Raw genomic sequence first — 19,137 nt, 5'->3', positions numbered from 1 at the left:
TATGTCAGGTTCTTCTGTAAAGAGCCAGGAGATGTGGGCAAACAATTCTGCTACTTCACAGCGTGCAAAGCAAACAAAGTGAAGGATGGTTGGCTGTTGACATCATCTCCTGGAAGTCCTGCCCTTTTACCACCTCTGGGCACAGTGGGGGACAGGTAGCTCACAAGGGGACTATGTAGAGGGTGCCAGGCCCAGAGCCCTGGGAAGAAGGAGCTTGCAAGGCTCACACTGGTACTCACACTGCCTTTGGAGATATAGTTGGAATCCCTCATGATGTCCCTCGCCAGGCCAAAGTCACAGATCTTCACCAGCTTCCCCTCACAGATGAGGACATTCCTGGCAGCCAGGTCACGGTGCACACACTGCAGGGGGGAGACAGAGCACTGTCACTGTGAGGAGCCTTCACACAGCCTGAGAACACAGCCCAGCTCCAGCACCAGCCCACTCCTGGGGCTGCAGGAGTCACCTCATGCCATTTCAGGTGTCTCCTTCACCTCTAGGGATAATCATGGCTCCACCACTAGCAGAGCTACCACATTTTTGCTGTTTGCCTGGACTGCTTCCTCTGTGACAGCATCAGCCATGCAGATCCAGCAGGAGGAACCTGACCAACCCAGCAGAGAGGGGATTGCCAGGGTCAGACCCAGCGAGGGGACTTGGTGGGCTGGGAGGAGGGGGTGTCCCCATCTCTGTTTGGACAATCCAACCCAGCAGCCTGAACACATCAGAGTTACACCAGCCTGGCTTGTGCCTCCCAGTCTGCCAGCATGTTGGATGCTTTCTGTATGAGCAGCCCTGACATTTGCTGTGGGAGCACTGACCCTGCACTTTTAGGGATCAGTCTGTCTGGCTGGAGGCACAGAGCCAGGAATTTCTCTCTGCATTGATGCCATTGACGCCTTCTGTTAGTCGTGCCCCGTGTGATGCTTCACACAATCCAACTATATTACTGCCTGCCCTGGGCTAAGCCAGACCTTAGGAAACCCCGGAGCCTAGCCCTCCATGGTGGCTTAATTTCCACTGAACAAGCATTTCTGATGAGTCCTGGGGTGCTCAGAGCATGCAGTGCAATAAGGGTGACTAGGAAGAGTAGTTGCCGTGCTGCAGAGTGCCTTGTGCTTTAGCTCTCTGCAGGCTGTTTGGACATCCCAGTAAACAGGGATGATATAATGCCACAGCTGTGCTGAACACGGCTCAGGAGGAGCACAGAGTCAGGGAATTTGAGGTCTGAAGCTCCGTCTGAGCCAGAGTTAGCTGTCACATGCAAATATAGTCATGCTGATCTCCAGGACTGTGTTTCCAAAGGGAAGTGGTCAGCAGCTCTTCAATTGCACAGCCACTTATCCCACAAGGAGTTTGGCACAGACAGAGAGACAGTGGGAGGAAGCTGACCAGAGGACATGGCAGAAAACACACTGCTGGCCACCACCACTACAGACTCCACAGACCAGCCAGCATACATACATTTTTGGAAGCCAGGAACTCCATCCCATTGGCCACCTGGAAGCTGAAGCCCACCAAGTCCATGTAGCTGAGGAGTGGAGACTCATTTATCAGTGTCACCCGGTCTGTCCTTTCAGGAGCTGAAGGGCAAGCAGAGATGGATGTTGGTGTTACCCAGCACACTGGTGAGCCTCCCAGTAGTGGAAGGACACACTGGGGAATGCTCTGCCTCCAGAAACAACGGGACAGAGCTGGGAGCTCTCATTGTGAGGACATCTAGCACTGCTTCTGGACAAGTCCCAGAAGTGACCTTTGTAAGCAAAGGCATCCAGCACCCAAAGCACAAGCACCTCTCCCTCCTGCTGTTACCTGAGGGGGAGTAGCTGTCCAGCTCATAGGGGGTGCCATAGTTAGAGGACTCAATGTCAGCGTACTTGACTTCACCCTTCATGTCAGACATGGGCACATAGTCCAGGGAGTCATCCTTGCTCATGTCCATGTAGCCCCCATCACTCTCGACAGACATGGAGAGGTGGCTGTGGGGGAAGCAAAGAGGCTGCTCAGGTCCAGAGGAGAGGAGGAGACATGAGAGCTGGAGGCAATGATTTGTGAGTCTGAAATTCCCAAACCTCAGCTCCAGCACTGAGCTGTCCCACACAGCTGGCAAAGAAGCCCTGCATCATGGATGAAGTGTGCAAATGGCATAGTGCTTAGGAAGATCTCAGCTGCCTTCAGGCAGAAAGGGCAGGGGGGAGCTGTAACACTGCTCTATTTTACTATTGTTTTGGCCTGTTGGAAGGAAACGCTGCTTTCTAACTTCCCAGGGGACCATTTCTCTGTGCTGCTGTGTGTCTGCATCCCTTACAGCTGGCAACCAGATAAAGGACCATTTCCCTTTCCTTGTGACACCTCTTGTGCAATTGCCCTCCTTGTAGCACTTCTCCCTTAGGCTCAGTAGCAACACAACCTGCCCTGGAAATGCAGAGCTGAGATCTCCAGTGGTTAAGACCTGCTGGAAAACCCTGTGTCTCTGTACTCAGTGCACAGCTATGGTTATGCAAATAAAGTTAATGATGCCAGGAAATATTCCCAACTGGCATGGAGCAGCTGGCATGTGTGCTAGCAAACTCCGGCTCCAGGAGTTTGCTAACTCCTGGAGTCGGAGTTTGCTAACTCCTCGCTGCCAGGAGCTGCTTGGAGGTCACTGGTCGGCACATGGGCTGGTCTAACAAGGTAACAGAGGAGCCAGCTGTGTCCCAGTGCTGGGCCAGCCTTTATTTTACTGCTCTGGAGAAATGCAGGATCCTTCCTGAGAGCACCAGCCTCCCTCCCTGACGGGGCTAGGACGGGGCAAGCAGCAGGGAGGAGGAGAGAGCTGCTTTGCAGGTACCTGTGCACGGGTTCCTCCTTGGGGGTGTTCCCGTAGAGCTCCGCCTCTCGCCGTGCCTTGTCCCCGCAGGCCTGCAGGAAGGTGTGCTTGTTGCGGTGCAGGTAATCCACCAGGTCCCCGTAGCGGCAGTACTCGGTGATGATGTAGATGGGTCCTGGTGGGACACAACACCTGTATCAGCTCTGCCTTGGCCACCGTGGCTGTGGATTTCACTGCACAAGGATATTACCAGACAACAGGATGTCTAGGCAGGGCCAAAGGGAAAAGCCACATTTCTGGTACTGAGCATTTTTTGGCATTTGAAACTTCTGTTTGTGGAGGGAGATGGGGGTTAACTGGGCCTTCCCAGTTTCAATCAGGTTGGAAGAAAGGTGTTCCAAGTCCCACACGGCTTTCTTAGGAGAAGGTTGAATCACTTGGAACCAGAAAACAGGAATTACTCTATCTAAGGACAGTTGTCCTCCTAAGCACAGCCCAGGGAAGCAGAGACAGAGTGCTCAGGGCTCATCTACCTCCTTTGGTGCAGGCCCCCAGCAAGTTGACGATGTTGAGGTGAGGTCCCAGGTGGCTCATGATCTTCAGCTCAGACATGAGGGCTTGTTTCTCACTGCTGCGGGCTGTGGCTGTTGGGGAGAGCCAGTGTGAGCAGCAGGGCAAGGAGGGGAGAGTGTGGCACTGATTGGTCTTGTAGCTTTAGGATGGGGAAAGGGGGAGAACTCACACTTGAGCATTTTGACTGCCACTTTCATGGTGGAGCGTGAGTGGCTCAGGCCATGGGCTGTTGCCTCCACCACACGACCAAAGGCACCGGAGCCGAGAGTGCGACCTGCAAGGAAACCGCCAGGGGGAAAAGTTGGCACTGTTCTAGAGGAGAGATGAGGAGAAGAGCCTGGAAAATACAGTTGCTTGGCTGAGACCACACCAGCATTGCTGCATTCATTTTGGTGGGCATGGACAAGGCCATGAGCTATGGTGTTTGGGGTTGGGGCTGGTTCCCAGAACTGCCAGCTACAAGGTGGAATAGCCAGGAATAATATGGTGCTTAATGCCAAAGGGGGCAGCTGACCTCCCACCATGGTTCTAGATGATTCCCCTGTTGCAGGACCACATCGTATCTCGAGGGATCTCTTGGATTCTGGGTTGGTCTCTTTTGGATTATCCCCCCCAGACAGCCAGGACTTCAGGAATCCATCAGTGGGACTGCAGAGCCTTTACCTAACACCAGCTTGTCCCTGGGCACCTCCCAGGTGGAGTCGTAAGGGAGCTGCATGGGATCCACATAGATGTACTCGTGCCCATCAGAGCTGACTGACTCAATCACCTTCCAGCGGATTTCATAACGAGGTTTCTGGACAAGGGAGCAGAGGAAAAGGAGACATCTGAGAGGCTGGGAGTCAGAGAGGGTGTGGGGGATTTGTCTGGACTTGGTTAGGGAGCCTTTGGTCCCTACAGCCATTGTCTCATTCCCCATCTACCCCAGAGATGCCAGGGGCACACAGGAACTGATGGAGGCCCATAGATTCTGGTGCAGCTGGGACATCATCAGGCCCAGCTACCCTAACCCTGGGGTATCACCGTGTCAGCCTGGGAACACTCTCCTCTCTTACCTTCTGCCACAGCACAATCAGGATGATCAGGGAGATCACAGTGAGGACCAGCAAGGCCAGGATGACAGAAATGATGACCACCTTGAATGGCAAGGCTACAAAGATAACAGGGACAGCAGTCAGCCTCCTCCACCCCTGCATGGCCTGAGCACCGAGGGAAAGGAGGTGAGAGCAGTGCAGAGAGGTCCCCACACAGTCCTCCCCCAGACATTGACACTGAGCTGTTCTCTGGGTGGGGACAGTCTCCTCCTGGGCACACTTTCGCAGCACCTGCAGCCCCCCAGGGATGATGGGGTGATGGGTTGTTACTGGCTTCTGCCTCAGGAGAGGTTTGGCCACAGGAGGGTGAAAATATCTAGAGGGGCTATTTTGCCTGGGGGAGAGCTGTCAGCCATGGACCTGGGCTGAGACCATCCTTCCTCATATTTGGGATGTTCAAGTCCGTGGCACCATCTAGTGACCTGTGGGCTAACAACAAGACAGTGGGGACCTGCTCAGGCACTCCTGTCTTGCCTCCCTGGAGAGATGACCCTGCCAGTAGTAGAAAGAGCATATTCATGGCCATTGGACATAAGGGCTCCATACTCCCACTGGAAAAATCTTTTCTGTTCAACCCAAAGGAAGCTTCATCTGGGGCAGAAGCACCCAGGTTTCCAGGATGGCAACACAGAAAGGTCTATCTCCCCACTAGTGGCTCAAAACTTGTCTCAGCCCTCACCGTGCGGCACCAGAGTGATGTCCTGGGAGCTGGTGCCCAGGAAGTTGTGCACGGTGCACCTGAGGAGCAGGGGCTCGTGCACCCTGTGCAGCTGCAGGGTGCTGTTTACGCGGTAGAGCTGCCGCCCCGCGAGGTACGAGGCGTTGGTCTGCACGCCGATCTCAGCCGACTCGTTCCCCAGCAGCTGGGTGGGCTGGCCCTTGGTGCTGCACCTGGGACAGAGAGGACAAAGGCACCTGAGAGGCAGCAGGGACCATGTGCCACCACAGGGTGCCCAGGTGAGTGTGCCAGCAGAATGCAATTAAATAATAGCCTGTTATTCTAATAAATAAAAGTGCAGCTGCTGTCATGGCCTCCATCCCTGCACTCACCATTTGATGTCACTGCAAGTAGACCAGCTGATCTCTGGCTGGGGCATGCCTTCAGCAGAGCATGTTACAGTCTGCTCCCCACTGCTGGCACTGCTGTTCTCCTTGAGGTCCACCACTTTAGCTGGCACTGAAACCAAAAGACAGTGATGGGAATTAATCTTCCTTTCTGACTGCAGGATGGAAGGGGAACATGATTCTTCTGGGGAATGTGAGTCTACTGTATCCCTGCCATAGCATAGGGATGAGGTGGGACTCATCACATCCATTGTGGTTTATTGTTGAAAGGGAACGACAAAAAAAGTAATTTTTGAGGGGGTTATGGAGGAGATCTGCCCCCACACAGCCTGACTGGAGAGCAGGATGAGCATGGGGGAAAGCCCAGGACATCATAGCTATACAGTCATCTCCATATCTACTACCTTGGGCCAACTGATGGTGTCTGTGCTGCCTCCCAGTCTCCCTTGCTCTGAGGCCAAGTGTGAGATATTTCACCTAAGCATTTTTGTTGCTTGAATGCTCTTTCTTTAAGCCAGACACTCTGGAGCTGCAGCCACAGGAGTAAGGGCTTCATTCTGAGGGTTCTGCAGCAAAGGATGGCGCCATCCCTCGAGGCTGCTCCTGCTCTCCTCAGCCATGTGTGTGCATGCCCATCCTCACCATTTATCTGCAGATGGAAGGAGATCTCCTGCTCATCATCCTCATTGGAAGCCCAAATGGTGTAAAATCCTCCTTCTTCCTGCTTCACCCGCACCAGCGCCAGAGCTGTCTGGTACCTGGGGAGACACAGTCCCAGAGTGATGGCTGTGGGAAGGTACCCGGGGACTGGTAATGCTTGGGGGCAACCAGCTCCCACCCACCTGAGGAGTGCTCAAAATCCACTCACAGAAAGCTATTCAATCACCAGCTGTGCCCAACCAGCAATTTGGAGATGCCTTTGTGAATTACCCCCTCTCTGCACCCTGGTGAGGAATGATGAGCCCGTACCTGGTTTCTGACAGGTTCCTGCTGGTGATGGTGAACTCGCTGCTGCTCTCCATGGTCAATGTCTTGTTGTTCTTCAGCCACACAATGCTGGGTTGGGGATAAGCCTCCACTTCCACCTGGATAGTGTGGCTCTTGTGGACCTCAGCATACACTGTGCTGGGCAGGTGGGTGTGGAAGTGCACAAAGCCACGCTCTGAGGCAAGAGGAAGAGGGTGGTCAGAAAGGGGAATAACCTCCTCCCTGGCCCTTGGATAAACATGGATCTGGAACAAAACTCTCTGAACACCCAGAAGTGGTGTTCAGAGATCCATCCCTCAAAACCTCAGGCTTGAGTCTGAGGGGAGTGTGGATGCAGAGCCACACTGGAACAGAGGAGCTCACTGGGCAGAAGCATGTGGCTGTTATCTTGTGGAGATAATGGAGATGGGGCAGTTTCCATCAAACTACATGAAAGAAGGTCAGATGCAGATGGAAGACAACATATCTTAACATCACCTTGGTACTACACAGTGCAGAGGAGTTCTTATCAAGAGTCTGAAAGGATCACAAAAGCCATGAAGGAAAATTTGGGATATTTTGAAGCCAAGAAGTGGGCAGGGGTGAGATGGGGTGAGCTTTGGCTCATTGTCATGGTTACTTAGAGCAGAAGAGAGGAGGGGAGAAAGCTGGAGGCTATGAGAGAGGAGAGGGGGTCACTCTGGGCCATCCTGCCTGGACGCCCACACGGTTTGGTGGCGCTGGGCACGTGGGCAGTGACGCACCGATCACTTGGACAGTGATGTCCTTCCTGTCCGTCTTCTCGTGGTAGCCCTCAGAGACATTGCAGACATAGGTCCCACTGTCCTCCAGCTCTGCATTCTGGATGATGAGGATGGAGCGGATCTCATGAGTGGATCCAGGCAGGAAGTCAGTCACTGGCTCCACAGCCTTCCCTGCCTGCAAAATGGGGACGGGAAACCTGGTATGAGGAGCCAAAACCATGTTCTGCAACTGGGCTTGCAGGGAGGGGGGAGAAAGTGGTAGAGGACCCCAGTCTGGCTGCCACAGGACAGGGAACGCACACCAGTCAGAGACCCCTGAGATAGACAGTCTTAATCCAGGCAGATCCCCATCAAACCTCCCTGTTTGGCAGCAGCATCCCATAACTTCTGCCATGGGATATCGATGAGTGATTGCCATGGCACATCTGGGCGAAGGCTGGAGCTGCTGCCCAGAGCCTGTGGGTGTGGAGCCCTCACCTGCTTGCGGGGATAATCCCAGTTGAAGTTGACCAGCTCGTTGCCGCTTACGGTGCACATGACGGTGATGTTTTCTCCCTGGCGCACCATGGTCTGCACGGCACTGATGGACACGTTCACAGATGACACTGTGGGAGAGGTGGAAGAGAGGAAGGAATTATGGAGGGGTAAGTGTATTGTAAAAGCAAGACCCCCAACGAAGGAAATTATTGGCATCTGACTCCATGGCTTTGGAATGCTGAATGCTCGCTTTATTAAAACTAAATTATATTACATTATACTATCCTATAACTATACTACATCATACTTACTTCTAACTACCACTGAAAACTCGTGACTGTCAGCCAACAGTCCCGACACCCACACGTGGATCCAAGTGGTCAATTAATCAAAACACCATCACCAGAATCCAATCAAGCAATCACTTTGGGTAAACAATCTTCCAGCATATTCCACATGTTCAAAAACACAGGAGCAGAAAATGAGATAAGAATTGTTTTGATCATTCTTTTCTCAGCTTCTCTCCATTCAGAGGACATGTGAATACCACATAAGTGGGCACCCAGTCCATTTACCCTGGGTGGACTGGTCCACTGGAAACTGTCTTCCTTGAGGGATGGAGCTCACTTGTAGGCAAAACCCATTCTCTAACAGAGACAGAACAAAATACAGCCTCCAAATTCATCATCACTGAGGAAACAGGGAGAGAGCTTGGGTGTCTCCTGCCACTGGCCTGAACAAACAGCCACAGCAGGTGCACAGGTGTGCTAAGACAGTGTCAGCTCACCCTGGATCCTGTAGACGTAGAAAGTGTCTGAATCCACCTCCTGGTCTTCCACAAATGTCCGGCAGAAATAGGTTTTATCCTCAAAGAAGCCTTTAAATCCCTGCTGTGGATCATATGTAGCTGGGATGGGGTTCTCCACCTTCTTCTCATAGAGGGTGACCTGCATCTGTGGGTTGGTCACACGGCATGGGATGACAGCCTCTGTGTACCCTGTGATGAAGATGAAGACCTCTTCAGAGGTGACTGCAGGGAGGAAAACCAGGGAGGGATCTGTGGGAGAGAGGGAACATTGGTTAGAGAATGCTGCTTGGAAGCTTAACCAGGGCTGCTTTGTGCTCCTCCAGGAGTACTCCACCACAGGGCCTTGACTCCATGCTAGTGGGATGCTTCCCATCCTTCCCTGGGGAAAGTAGAGCTGCATGTTGTGTGCTTGTCAAATGTCCTGGGAGGGTGAGAGAGACCCAGCACCATCGAGCACCACTGCTCCCCCACCACTTGTCCCAGCACACCACACTCTCCATGAGCTGGCACACCAGAGACATGCCACAGCCAGAGAGACCTACCATGCGGGCTTTCCTGCAATGGAGAAGGGATCTGGGGATTCCAGGTGCTTGGAGACAGAACAATAAGTCAAAGCCCTTTTTTTCCTGGTTGCTAAACCCCATGGAAACCCAAAGGCAAGGACATGTTGTCCCCTACCTGGAACATAGATGTAGAGGGCTCTCCTCTCTGCTGGCTCTGGAGCCTGCTCAGGGCTGTAGGTGCACGTGTACTCCCCAGTGTGATGGCCTGTCACGTTCCTGAGGGTGAGATTGCTGACAAAGACACCGTCCCTGTGCTCCAGCGAGGCAGTGAGGGGCTGCCCCTCCCGTTCCCAGACCAGCTCTCTGTCCCCATAGCACAGGAGGGAGAAGGTGCTGTGGAGGCTGAGGACAAGCTCAGTGTCCCTGGGTTTGATGTGCAGCCCGCTGTTCCCAGACGTCACCTCCAGCAGACCTGAGAGAGGGGTGACAGGAGACCAAACTGAATTCCTCTGAAATCCACAGAGAAGCACACCTTGTGGCAATGGGTTTGCTTTGTAGAGTCAGCCTTTACACTGAAAAATAACTCTCCCGGGTTTGCCTTCCCTAGTGTAATCACCACTGACAAACTCACGGTCTCTTCAAAAATGTCTTGCCAGTCCAGACCGTGGTGGGTCACCCTTCATTCCCTGTACCTCCTACAACCCTTACTGGAGAGCAAATCACACATCACAGGACAGCCCAAGCTGTCTGTGGCAATACTGGGTAGAGAACCCCCAGGGAGGATAGGAGGCAATTCCTTGCTCTTCTGGCTGCCTGTTCACATGGACAGTGTCAGACAGGACACAGATGAGACTGAAACAATGACAGTTTACAAGAAAGTGAAAAAGGAATGAAAGCAAAACCTTGCAGGAAATCCTTTGGAAGCAATAGAGCAGGCAAAGTCTTCCTGAATGATTCCCCATGTCTCTCCCAGCTTCCTTGCTTCACCATTTGCTCAGATGTCCCAATGGGGGTGTGACACACTCCCCTCTGTTGTCCCCACAGGTGGGCAGGACAGCTGGGGACACCTCCAGGGACTTGCAGCAATGCTGTGAACAGCCCAGGTGCAGCCAGGAGCCCTGGTGCCTTGCTGGGGGGGGGGGGTTGTCGGATATTTGGAATCTGACCAAATTCCTCCTGCTCACGTGGGTTCTCAGGAGTCTGCTAAGGAAGGTCTAAGTACAGCTGGCACTGCTGCCTGTGGAAAGGTCTCCTCCTCCACCATGAAGCAGGAGGGCACCTCACATCCACCCCGCCACAGGACTGAGTCAACCCACGGATCTGAGCAGGGACAGATGTGCCCGGGGCATGCTGTGCACCCCCAGTGCTTCCCCATGGCACTGCCCCTTTCCTCCCCCGAGGTGAGCCCCCAGGGATCACACACCCCTGCCCAGCCACAGCACTCACCAGTGAGGATGAGGAGCCAGAGACACGTCTGGAGAGTGGGGCACGGCATGCTGGGCTCTGGGTGTCCGAGTCCTGTCAGGAGCAAAGTGAAATGAGCACAGCACTCAGCAGAGGAGGGGTCCCTCAGCTGTCCTGGGTAGGGGTCCCTGGCCTCACTTCTCTACCTCAGAAACTTTCCATCTCTCCAGTTTTCAGCCTCTCCCTCCTAGGGGAGTGGTGCTTCCCCCTCATGCTGGATCTGCAGTTTCTAAGGCTTCTCCCACTGGTAAACAGGGATTTTGCTGGAGGCTCCAGCAGTTGTGTCAACTTTTGCTCATCTCAGCTGGAAATGCCTCTCCCCCTTGGCAGAGCCCTGCCTTCCTCCCTCCCTCACTCCCTCCCTTCCTCTGCTTTACCACTTGCCTTTTTTCCTTAGTTTTTCTTCTCTCAGTCACAGTGAGATAAAACTTGCTAGAAAACAGATCCCCCTCCAACCCTCCCACATTGTTTGCTCCTTCCAATGAAATAAAAGAAGCCTTGTCATGGCACTTGGTTGCTGGCTGGGGTTAAACCACAACAAGCCTAAAGAAACTTCACCAAAAAATGAGTTTCTTGTATTTAACTTTTAAATTCATAAATTTAACAGAATATCCGTGAGGGTTTTATTAGTTTAAAGTTCTTCTTTAATCAACATTTCTCAAGAAATCTTTTCTACAGAGCTTTTTCAGCCCTCCCTGGTGCAAAGAAGGAGCCAAAGCAGACGAGGCCAGAGATCCCAAGAGCAGGGGTCTGTCTCCTGTGTATTGGGGTGACAGGTACCCCTCCCCATGGTGCCTGCAGGGGTGGGAAGGAGCATTTCTGAAAGGCAAAATGAACACACCGACAAGAGGAAGAGGAAGGGAAAAGGCTTTCTCTGTGCCCGGGGGAGATGAGTTCACTGGGGAACTCGGGTATGCTCCTGCATGGAGCTGAACCTCCCAGCTCAGCTCGGGCTGAGCTCCTGCCCTGCCACGGGGCCCCCTCCCAAGGCAGGCCCCAGGAGAAGCCCCCTGAGATGCTGGCAATGCTCTGGGGAGCTCTTGCCAGGCTCGAGGACGGCTAGTGGCAATCTGGACCTGCTGAGCCGGCCCCAGGCTCTTACTGAGCTCTGCCTCTTGGCCCTGGAGTGGCCTCCCGACCTGCTTGATGTTAAGGAGGAAATGGTTTTTAAATGACGTGCGCTTGTCAGATGTTTTTATTATTCTCTTGCTTTGGCTCAACAGAAGTCTGATCTACCACAAATCCTCCCAGGTCTCCAGCTTATTCAGCAGCGTCCGTCTCCCGCCTCCCGAAAAAAATCTCTGTAACTCTTTTCTCTCTCTTCGTTTGCCAGAGGGGATAAGAGCACTTGGGGCAAGAGATGGGGGTGGGTAGGATGAAAGGACCGAGGTGAAATTCAGGCTGTAAATGAATGTGACCTCTCTGCACCCACCCCTCGGAGCACCAAGCTGCAGGAGAGTGAAGGACGAACAATCTAATCTCTGCCCCTCAAGGCACTGCCATGAGAACAATCACCTTCCTTTCCCCATTCTCCTTTACAGAGATGTGTGATTCATCCATTATTCAATGTTCAAGGTTGTAAGGACAACTGGGATCCTCTCCTTTGACCCCTCCCTGCCTGCATGCCCAAGCCAGGTTGTATTCACCACCCCAGCCCCCAGATACCTGCCTGTAAGGGGCTAGGATCCTCCCGAGCTCATGTCCAGCTTTCATCTGCCCGTGCAGCTCCCTGGCTGTCACAGCCAGTCATGCTGCAGCCGAGAGCTCGGCTTCCCTTCCCCGCACAGACAGCTCCCAGCCTGCAGCAGCGATCTCTGCAGGGTCACTGACGGGCAAACCCTCCCTGCCGGAGCGGGGAGCCGGGCAGGGCTGCTGTGTGCTGGGGCTGGGCTAGCAGGGCTGCTGGGGCTAGTTCTGGGCTAGCAGGGCTGCTGGGCTAGCAGGGGTGCCGCTGCAGAGAGCTCTGAGAGCCCCGCAGCCTCCGCCTGCCGCCCCTGGCCGCCTGCGCTGTGCTCAGAGCTGGTTTTAATAAAGCTGCTGCTTTTGCAGAAATGCATTTCTCTTGGAGATGCTTCCCAAGCAGAGTGGGAGGGTGGCAACGTCTCGCAGAGAGTGGTGACCTCTCCCTTGTTTGTGTGCTCCGGCCGGGGCGAGAGGTATGCTCAGAGCCGCTGGCTGAGCTGGGTCCTGCGGGAGGAGAGGGACAAGCCTGTCCCTCCCTGGCACGGGGACACGTGTGCTTGCACATGTGGGTGAGCACAGGCGTCTCACAAGGGATGCAAATGCACCCAGCTCACTGCCAGCTTTGAGAGCACTTGTTTCTCTCCCCCAGTCCCAGCTTTTGTTCTTAGCAGGAACTGTGAGTGCTACTAAGAGCGCCAGACAAGGAGGAGCAATCCCACTCAGTGATACAAAAGCAGGCACCCAGACGTTATCCCACCCAGGGACCCAAACACAGGCACCTACAGGATGCTCAGCTGCCTTGGGTGATCTCCCCTCACCCCTGTGGGTTAGCAGGGTGCCACAGACCCCTCACACTACTACATCCTTCCCACAAGCCAGGACCTGAGTATTTTCCAGCCATGGGATCCTTTGCCTTCAACCATCCAGGCACAATCACAGAGGCCAGGGAGTTCCTGCAGCAATGCCACGTCCAGCACCCTTCACTCAGCCCTGCAGCTCCGTGGCAGCTTCCACCTTTGCAGAGCCACAACGGTGCTGTCCCAACTCTCCATCCCCATGCTCCCTCCCCACCAGCACTGGTACAGACCTTCCCTCTGCCCCCTCCAGCTCCTCCATGTGAAGGCAAACCAGTCCTAGCCAGGCAGGGAAAGGAGCCTTTCTCTTGAGCCACACTGTTTATTATTCTAAAGGAGGAATTTGGCTGGGAGAGGAGACAGGAGGTTGGCTGGCTCGCGGGGCAGCGGCGCTGGCTGGGTGACACAGCCCCACACCACACGCAGCCCCACATGCCTCTGGGGTGGCTGTGCTCCCCAGGGGCTCAGCTCCAGGACGGCTCAGGTCCTGGGGCCACGCTGGGGCTTGGCCAAGTGCCGTGGGGGAGGCTGGTCCCAGCAGCTGGCGCATCCCTGCTTGCCCCCACGCTACGCCCAGCGAGGCCAGAGCCGGGCACTGCTGGACTGAGAGTGTCTGGGAGGGTCTGGAGTCCAAACAAGACACAGATACAGGCAACAGACCCTGCCTGGTGACACAGACACTGCCTGTCCTTATCTCCCCTCTGTAATCACAGCAGCCTGGCAGAGCAGAGTGGAGTTTGCAGCAGAGATGAGGAGAGCTGAGCCAACCCTGGGGCTGCTGGCTTTCCCAGCTGGCAAAGGAGTGTCCCAGGGCTGGCTGAGGTCAGGCACCACTGGAATCCTGTTTGTGCATCTCTAGCCTTGTGCTCTTGCAGAAGGGATGGAATAAAAGGGGTCACCCCAACATCCCAGAGCAGCACTGAGGGGCCTGATCACAGGCCATCAGAGCCCTGTGATCCCACAGACAGGACATGGGCAAGAGGGCCAGAGCAGAGGTCAAACAGCACAGCCAGGGCTACGCCAGGACCAGGATTCAAGTCTCATGATTCCCCATCCCATGACTGTACAGCTTTTCCAGAGCAGCCCACTCCCGTTTCTCCTGCATCCCGGATCTGATGACAGCTGAGCTTTCTCCTCCGCCTCCTCTTGCAGTCCCTCGCTCAGCTCAGGGCCAGGGGCTGATGCCTCTGTGGCTGATGAACTTGGAGAGGAATTTCTGCAGCAGGAGCAGGGCAATGCCCAGGAGTTTGGATGCAAGGATTGCTGTATCCAGCCTCTGCTGGGGATGGTACCACCTGAATTTAGGGAGCCACCTCTACTACTCCTTGCACCTCAGAGTGCCTTGCTAAGCAGCTCCAGCATCACCAGACCTCACTGATTCATTAATGTTCCCCCACTCCAGATCTATCTCTTGCTTAAGAATGCTAGTAAGCCTAAAATGCCTTTGCTAATGCCCAAAATATGCTGTGTGGGTTCAGTCTTCACTGTTCTTGGGAAACAAGGCAAGAATTTCCTCTGACTTTGCTCTGTGTGCCCTGCCATACTGTGAGCCCCCTTCCCTCTGCAGTTGCTCCCTGAGTGTCTCCCAGCACCCTGGCAGAACACCCATGGCAGCCACTGCTGGCACTGCATGGCACTGCCCATCCCCAAGCATGGATCGTGTGGGACAGGGCCATTTCCAGCCCAGCAAACATCATACACCATGGGAGAGGGTAGGTTAGGAACACCAAGGATGTCCTCCCAGCCCACCTAGACCATGTTTCTTGCCTCTCCAAAACCAGTGCCCTGTGCAGAACCAGTGGTGGGGGGGGGGGGGGGGGGGGGGAACGGGACCACAAGCACCCCTAGAGCTGTGGGAGCTGAGAACCAGCCTGCAGAGCTGGTGCACAGAGAAAGGGACGGCTCAGCATGCTGGGGAGTGGGAGAGCAGGCACAGCCACCCTGAGAGCCACCCTGGCAGGAGCTCTGCTCCCTACAGACTATTAGTGACCAGTAAGGGACTGCACTGTTTGCTGGAAATCAGGGTGCATAGCCCCCCTCAGCATTTCCAGAGGCAATTCCTGCATCCATTGCTCACGTTGCTCTTCCCTCTGGCCATGCTCTCCTTGCCCTCACTGCTGCTTCTGTGGTGTTGGGCAGAGGTGCTGGATGCTAGCCCTGCCCATGAGGGCATCTCGTCTGACTGGGAAGGAGCTCACACAGCTGCCAATCCTTTCCCTTCCTCTGGATTTCTATTTCTAGCCCCTTTTCTTGCAGGGCTGTGCTTCCAGGCGCTCCCACAGTGCTTGATGGCCCCGCTGTCCTGCCAAACAGGCAAGGGACATCTGGTGCAAATTTGTGGGAAGTCAAATACACTTTATTTCTTCTCTGTCTAATCACATCTGAGTCATTATGTGAGATCACGGGTGCCCATATGCAATAAAAAATTCCCTCTATGGATTCCATGATCAATACCACTCACAGCCAGGGAGCAAAGGCATTCCTGGCAGGAGGAGGGGGAACACCATGGACACCATCCCCCGCTTTTGAAGGCAAAAGGCACCCCGAGCAAAGGCTGATGACCCCTGAAACCCAAACCTTGCTTGTCCAGCAGTGAAACTCATTGGCTTGTCCTGTTTTCCTCTGCCACTCTCCCTCTGGCCTCTGCAACTGCTTCTTTCCCACCCTTTAATCTAAATAAAACTGAGTGGTTGTTGGGTTTTTTTTTCCCTTGGCTGGAATTGTCCGGAGTTGCAACATCTCTCCTCTGGGGTCCCCTGGCTCCCATGACACAGTGTTTATTCACAGGCCAGATTATCATCACAGAGCCTTTTTCTTTTTCCCAGCAAAAGGCTAGAATTAGGCAGGGCACACACATGGGGAGCTCGTCATCCCAAGGCCCATAAACGGCTGCTGATAAAACACAGAGGTAGGAAATCTGAAACCAGACTGAGGAGCAGCAGGGCTGGGGAGTCCCTGCATCCCACAGACCATCCCTGCCCTAGGATGAACACCTGGGGGCAAAACCCTCCTCACCTGGCCACCTGCCAGCACCAAGGGGGCCCCAAAGCTTTCCCCAGATCCTGAGAGACTGGGGGATGCTGAGAGCCTGGGTACCTGCTGGCAATGTGCTGGATCTGGGCATGTTTCAGGCTGGGAGAAGCGAAGTTTTGCAAGCACAGGCAGTGTCATTAGTGCCAAAACCCTCTGAGTGGTTTTGTGAGAGCTCCTTGGCTGGGAAGATGTGATTAAAGCACAGCCTTGGTAGGGACTGAGCTCTCTAGGAGACAGAAGCGTGAGCAGATGCCACCCCTGGGGATGAGCCGAGGGACGAGCCCAGGGACACTGTGCCCACAGGAGGGGTCGGCTCTCCTGCTGACCTCTGCATCAGGCAGCAGATCTGACATGACCAAAGCCCCTGCCCAGGACCCCAGATTCTGGCCCCCCACCTCAGTGGCATCTGGAGAACGTGGCTGTGTGGTCATGAGGGTCCTGCAGCAGATGCCAGCACATGAAGTGGCACACCCAGCCTCCTCCAGGGCACCCTGACACAGGCTTTGACAGCATCTGACAGAAAGCTGAAAATGAGGACGGTGACCCTGAAGCAGGGGAGGGAGACTGCCAGGGGGGATGACAAGTCCACATTGAGCCCCAGCAGTGTGATTCAGCTGCCCTGGGATCAGCCACGTGAGAAATGGGGTGGGGAGCCCTACACAGACCTGTCTGACCTCTCTGAGCGAGGGGGGGACCACAATGTCCACCCACAGAACCCAGCAAATCTCCAGCCACAGGCTCTCCACCACACTGTGAGGAGCCAGCACAGAGGGACGTGGGACCAGGGCGAGCCCTGCACTCTCACCCATATCCCCTCCTCTTTCCCCCTCAGTTTTAAGCCCATGAGAGACAGAGGAAATGAGTGACCCATTTAGTGCAAGTTCAGAATAAAAAGAAACATCTGTTTGGAGAGGTGCCAGTGTTATAAATAATCCCCCAGCCCCAGTGATGGTATCCATGGCCCTTCGGCTGCGCATGCTCCCCTGCTTCCGCTTTCAGAGGAAAGGCCAGACCCTGTGAGCTGCTCCCCAGGGCCTGCAAGCCTGGCCTGGGCTGTGGGAAAGCCCTGAGTAAGGACCAGGCTTCACCTGGGCCTGGGGAAGGAGGGAGGGGGTGCCCCTCCCACATGCCAGGCAATGCCCAACTGTCCCTTGCTGCATCCCCTGCTTCTCACCCAGGTCAAATCCTGCCCACCTCGGTCTCCCTGGGGCAGACAATGTGTGCCAGGGCCATGGTGGGGCTGGCACTGCCCTGGGGTGGTGCTGGAGGCTGGGCAGTGTTTTGGAGCACAGCCCTGAGTCTCGCCTTGTGCACATCTGGGGATGCTCTCAGGTGGGGGAAGCAGCCCTGTGCAGACTCAGGGCTCACTCCTTGTACTGCAAGGACCCCCCAGGGAGGTACAAATGTGCCCCTTGGGAGCATTTCAGCCCTTCCCAGTGCTCTTCTCCAATAGGATGCTTTAAAATACCCACACAGCCCAGCCAGGGCTGTCCATGACAGTCTCATAATTTCTCTATTACCGGTGACAGCAAAGACATTTTTGGGAGAACATACCACGCTGCTTCATAAGCATGTGAGCAATGTCAATTATGAACACGGCTGCAGGGACCCAAACCAGGATCCACACATCTCCCTGCATCCCCCTGGCCCTCCAACTGGACAGCAAAGCCTTGGGGCTGGCTGAATGACTCAGCTCCCCTACCCCTCCACCCCCAAACTGGCACATTCAGGGGTCCCAGATCCCGGGGATGTCAGACTGGATGGGGGTTGTTTGCCTTGAGCAGAGTCTTGCTGCTTACCTGCTGCTTCTCCCCACCAGAGCAGAGACTGAGGGAAACAGGGGACATGGAACCAAGATCAGGGACTATCTTGGCTTCTCATCCCTTGTGCTGGCATCCCCAGGGCCTTCCTCACTCTTGTTCCATGGCTGCCAGAAAGCCCTGTCTGCCTTCCCATGGTGATTCAAGGGAAGCTCTCTGCTGGTGTCTGCACAGGGAGGAGAGCAGTCCCCAGCCAGTCAGTGCCTCCATCACCTACTCACAGCCACTGACCCAGGGTGGCTGCTCTGGTGGGGCCAGGGCTGGAGCCAAAGGTCCCAGCTGGCTCTAATTAACCACTAATAAGCTGTGAGGGGAGAGCAACGGAGGCAGGATGAGAAAAAGAACTATCCTAAGTCCCAGCTGGATGTAGGGGCTTTGCAAAACCCCAGGAGCAGGCATAGTGTTGGGGTCTTACCAGTCCAACACCCCAGCAAGGGCTGAGCAACCTGATCCTCTTGTGAGCATTTCCCTGAGATCTGTGGAGGAGGAGATAATCTCCATGGATGCATTAGCTCCTCCCAGCTGCCTCCAAGGGACCCAAGCTAAATTGCTTTGTTCTGGGGTTTTAGGCTCTCGTGGCTGGGATTAGGTACTCCTCATCTCTGTGGTCAGGGCACCCTGTGCCTGTCTGTAGGAACTGCAGAGGAGCCTGGCACTGTGGCCAGGGTGGGAAAGGATGGAGCCAGCCAGTGCTGGGTGTGAAGGGCAGAGGCTGCTTTCAGAGGGGCTTTTTATCTGGCCTTGTTCTGGATTTCTGAGAGGGAGCAAAATGCAACTTCTGGTGCAGCTCTTGGTGCTGTGAGCTGATCCTGCCCCCTCCTGCACAGGCTTATGGGGCAGGAATATCAGGATGGTAGCACTTGGCACCAGGACTGCAGAGATGGATAATCCCCTCCTGCATGCTCTGCCCAGACAGCATAAGCCATTGTTGCCAACCTGTAGCAGGGTTCTGTATAACTTCTCTCAGTCACAAATGAGAAATCAGCTCCCCTCTGCACCCATGCTCTGCAAACAGCCCCTACCCCCCAAACCTGACAGAACCTCCAGAGGAGAAGCTGAGGCAGGACTTGGCACCAGCAGCTGCCAGCACCCCCTGCCCACCCCCTGAGTGCAGCTTTTAAATGGGCACTGAGTCCTGTTCCTGAATCAGACCATATTCTCCCAAACAGCTCCCAGGCTGTAGAAGGAAACTTGGCAGCTGCCTGTGGGCAGAGAGGAGGG

At 54.8% G+C, this 19,137-nt stretch overlaps 1 protein-coding gene across 3 annotated transcripts in view; it reads right to left on the bottom strand.

Moving 5' to 3' along the window:
- PDGFRB (platelet derived growth factor receptor beta) overlaps positions 1–19,137 on the bottom strand; it is a 32,093-nt gene that overhangs the window by 8,222 nt on the left and 4,734 nt on the right. Inside the window, exons 1-18 of one of the 3 annotated variants that reach the window (XM_059859890.1) lie at positions 10,673–10,807; positions 10,509–10,580; positions 9,238–9,534; positions 8,539–8,808; positions 7,752–7,879; positions 7,275–7,449; positions 6,514–6,706; positions 6,187–6,302; positions 5,530–5,656; positions 5,159–5,370; positions 4,441–4,535; positions 4,049–4,181; positions 3,555–3,659; positions 3,346–3,456; positions 2,834–2,987; positions 1,813–1,979; positions 1,465–1,583; positions 240–362 (exon numbers count right to left, since the gene is read on the bottom strand). In XM_059859890.1, the coding sequence (XP_059715873.1) occupies positions 240–362; positions 1,465–1,583; positions 1,813–1,979; positions 2,834–2,987; positions 3,346–3,456; positions 3,555–3,659; positions 4,049–4,181; positions 4,441–4,535; positions 5,159–5,370; positions 5,530–5,656; positions 6,187–6,302; positions 6,514–6,706; positions 7,275–7,449; positions 7,752–7,879; positions 8,539–8,808; positions 9,238–9,534; positions 10,509–10,557 (2,574 nt within the window). In that variant the 5' untranslated portion in view covers positions 10,558–10,580; positions 10,673–10,807. Of the gene's footprint in view, positions 1–239; positions 363–1,464; positions 1,584–1,812; positions 1,980–2,833; positions 2,988–3,345; positions 3,457–3,554; positions 3,660–4,048; positions 4,182–4,440; positions 4,536–5,158; positions 5,371–5,529; positions 5,657–6,186; positions 6,303–6,513; positions 6,707–7,274; positions 7,450–7,751; positions 7,880–8,538; positions 8,809–9,237; positions 9,535–10,508; positions 10,581–10,672; positions 10,808–19,137 lie in introns of those variants that run through there. The other 2 variants (XM_059859892.1, XM_059859891.1) reach the window with 2 other exon arrangements.

Source organism: Haemorhous mexicanus, chromosome 15 (assembly GCF_027477595.1).
Source record: "Haemorhous mexicanus isolate bHaeMex1 chromosome 15, bHaeMex1.pri, whole genome shotgun sequence".
NCBI lineage: Eukaryota > Metazoa > Chordata > Aves > Passeriformes > Fringillidae > Haemorhous > Haemorhous mexicanus.
This window is presented reverse-complemented; position numbering and strand designations above follow the sequence as displayed.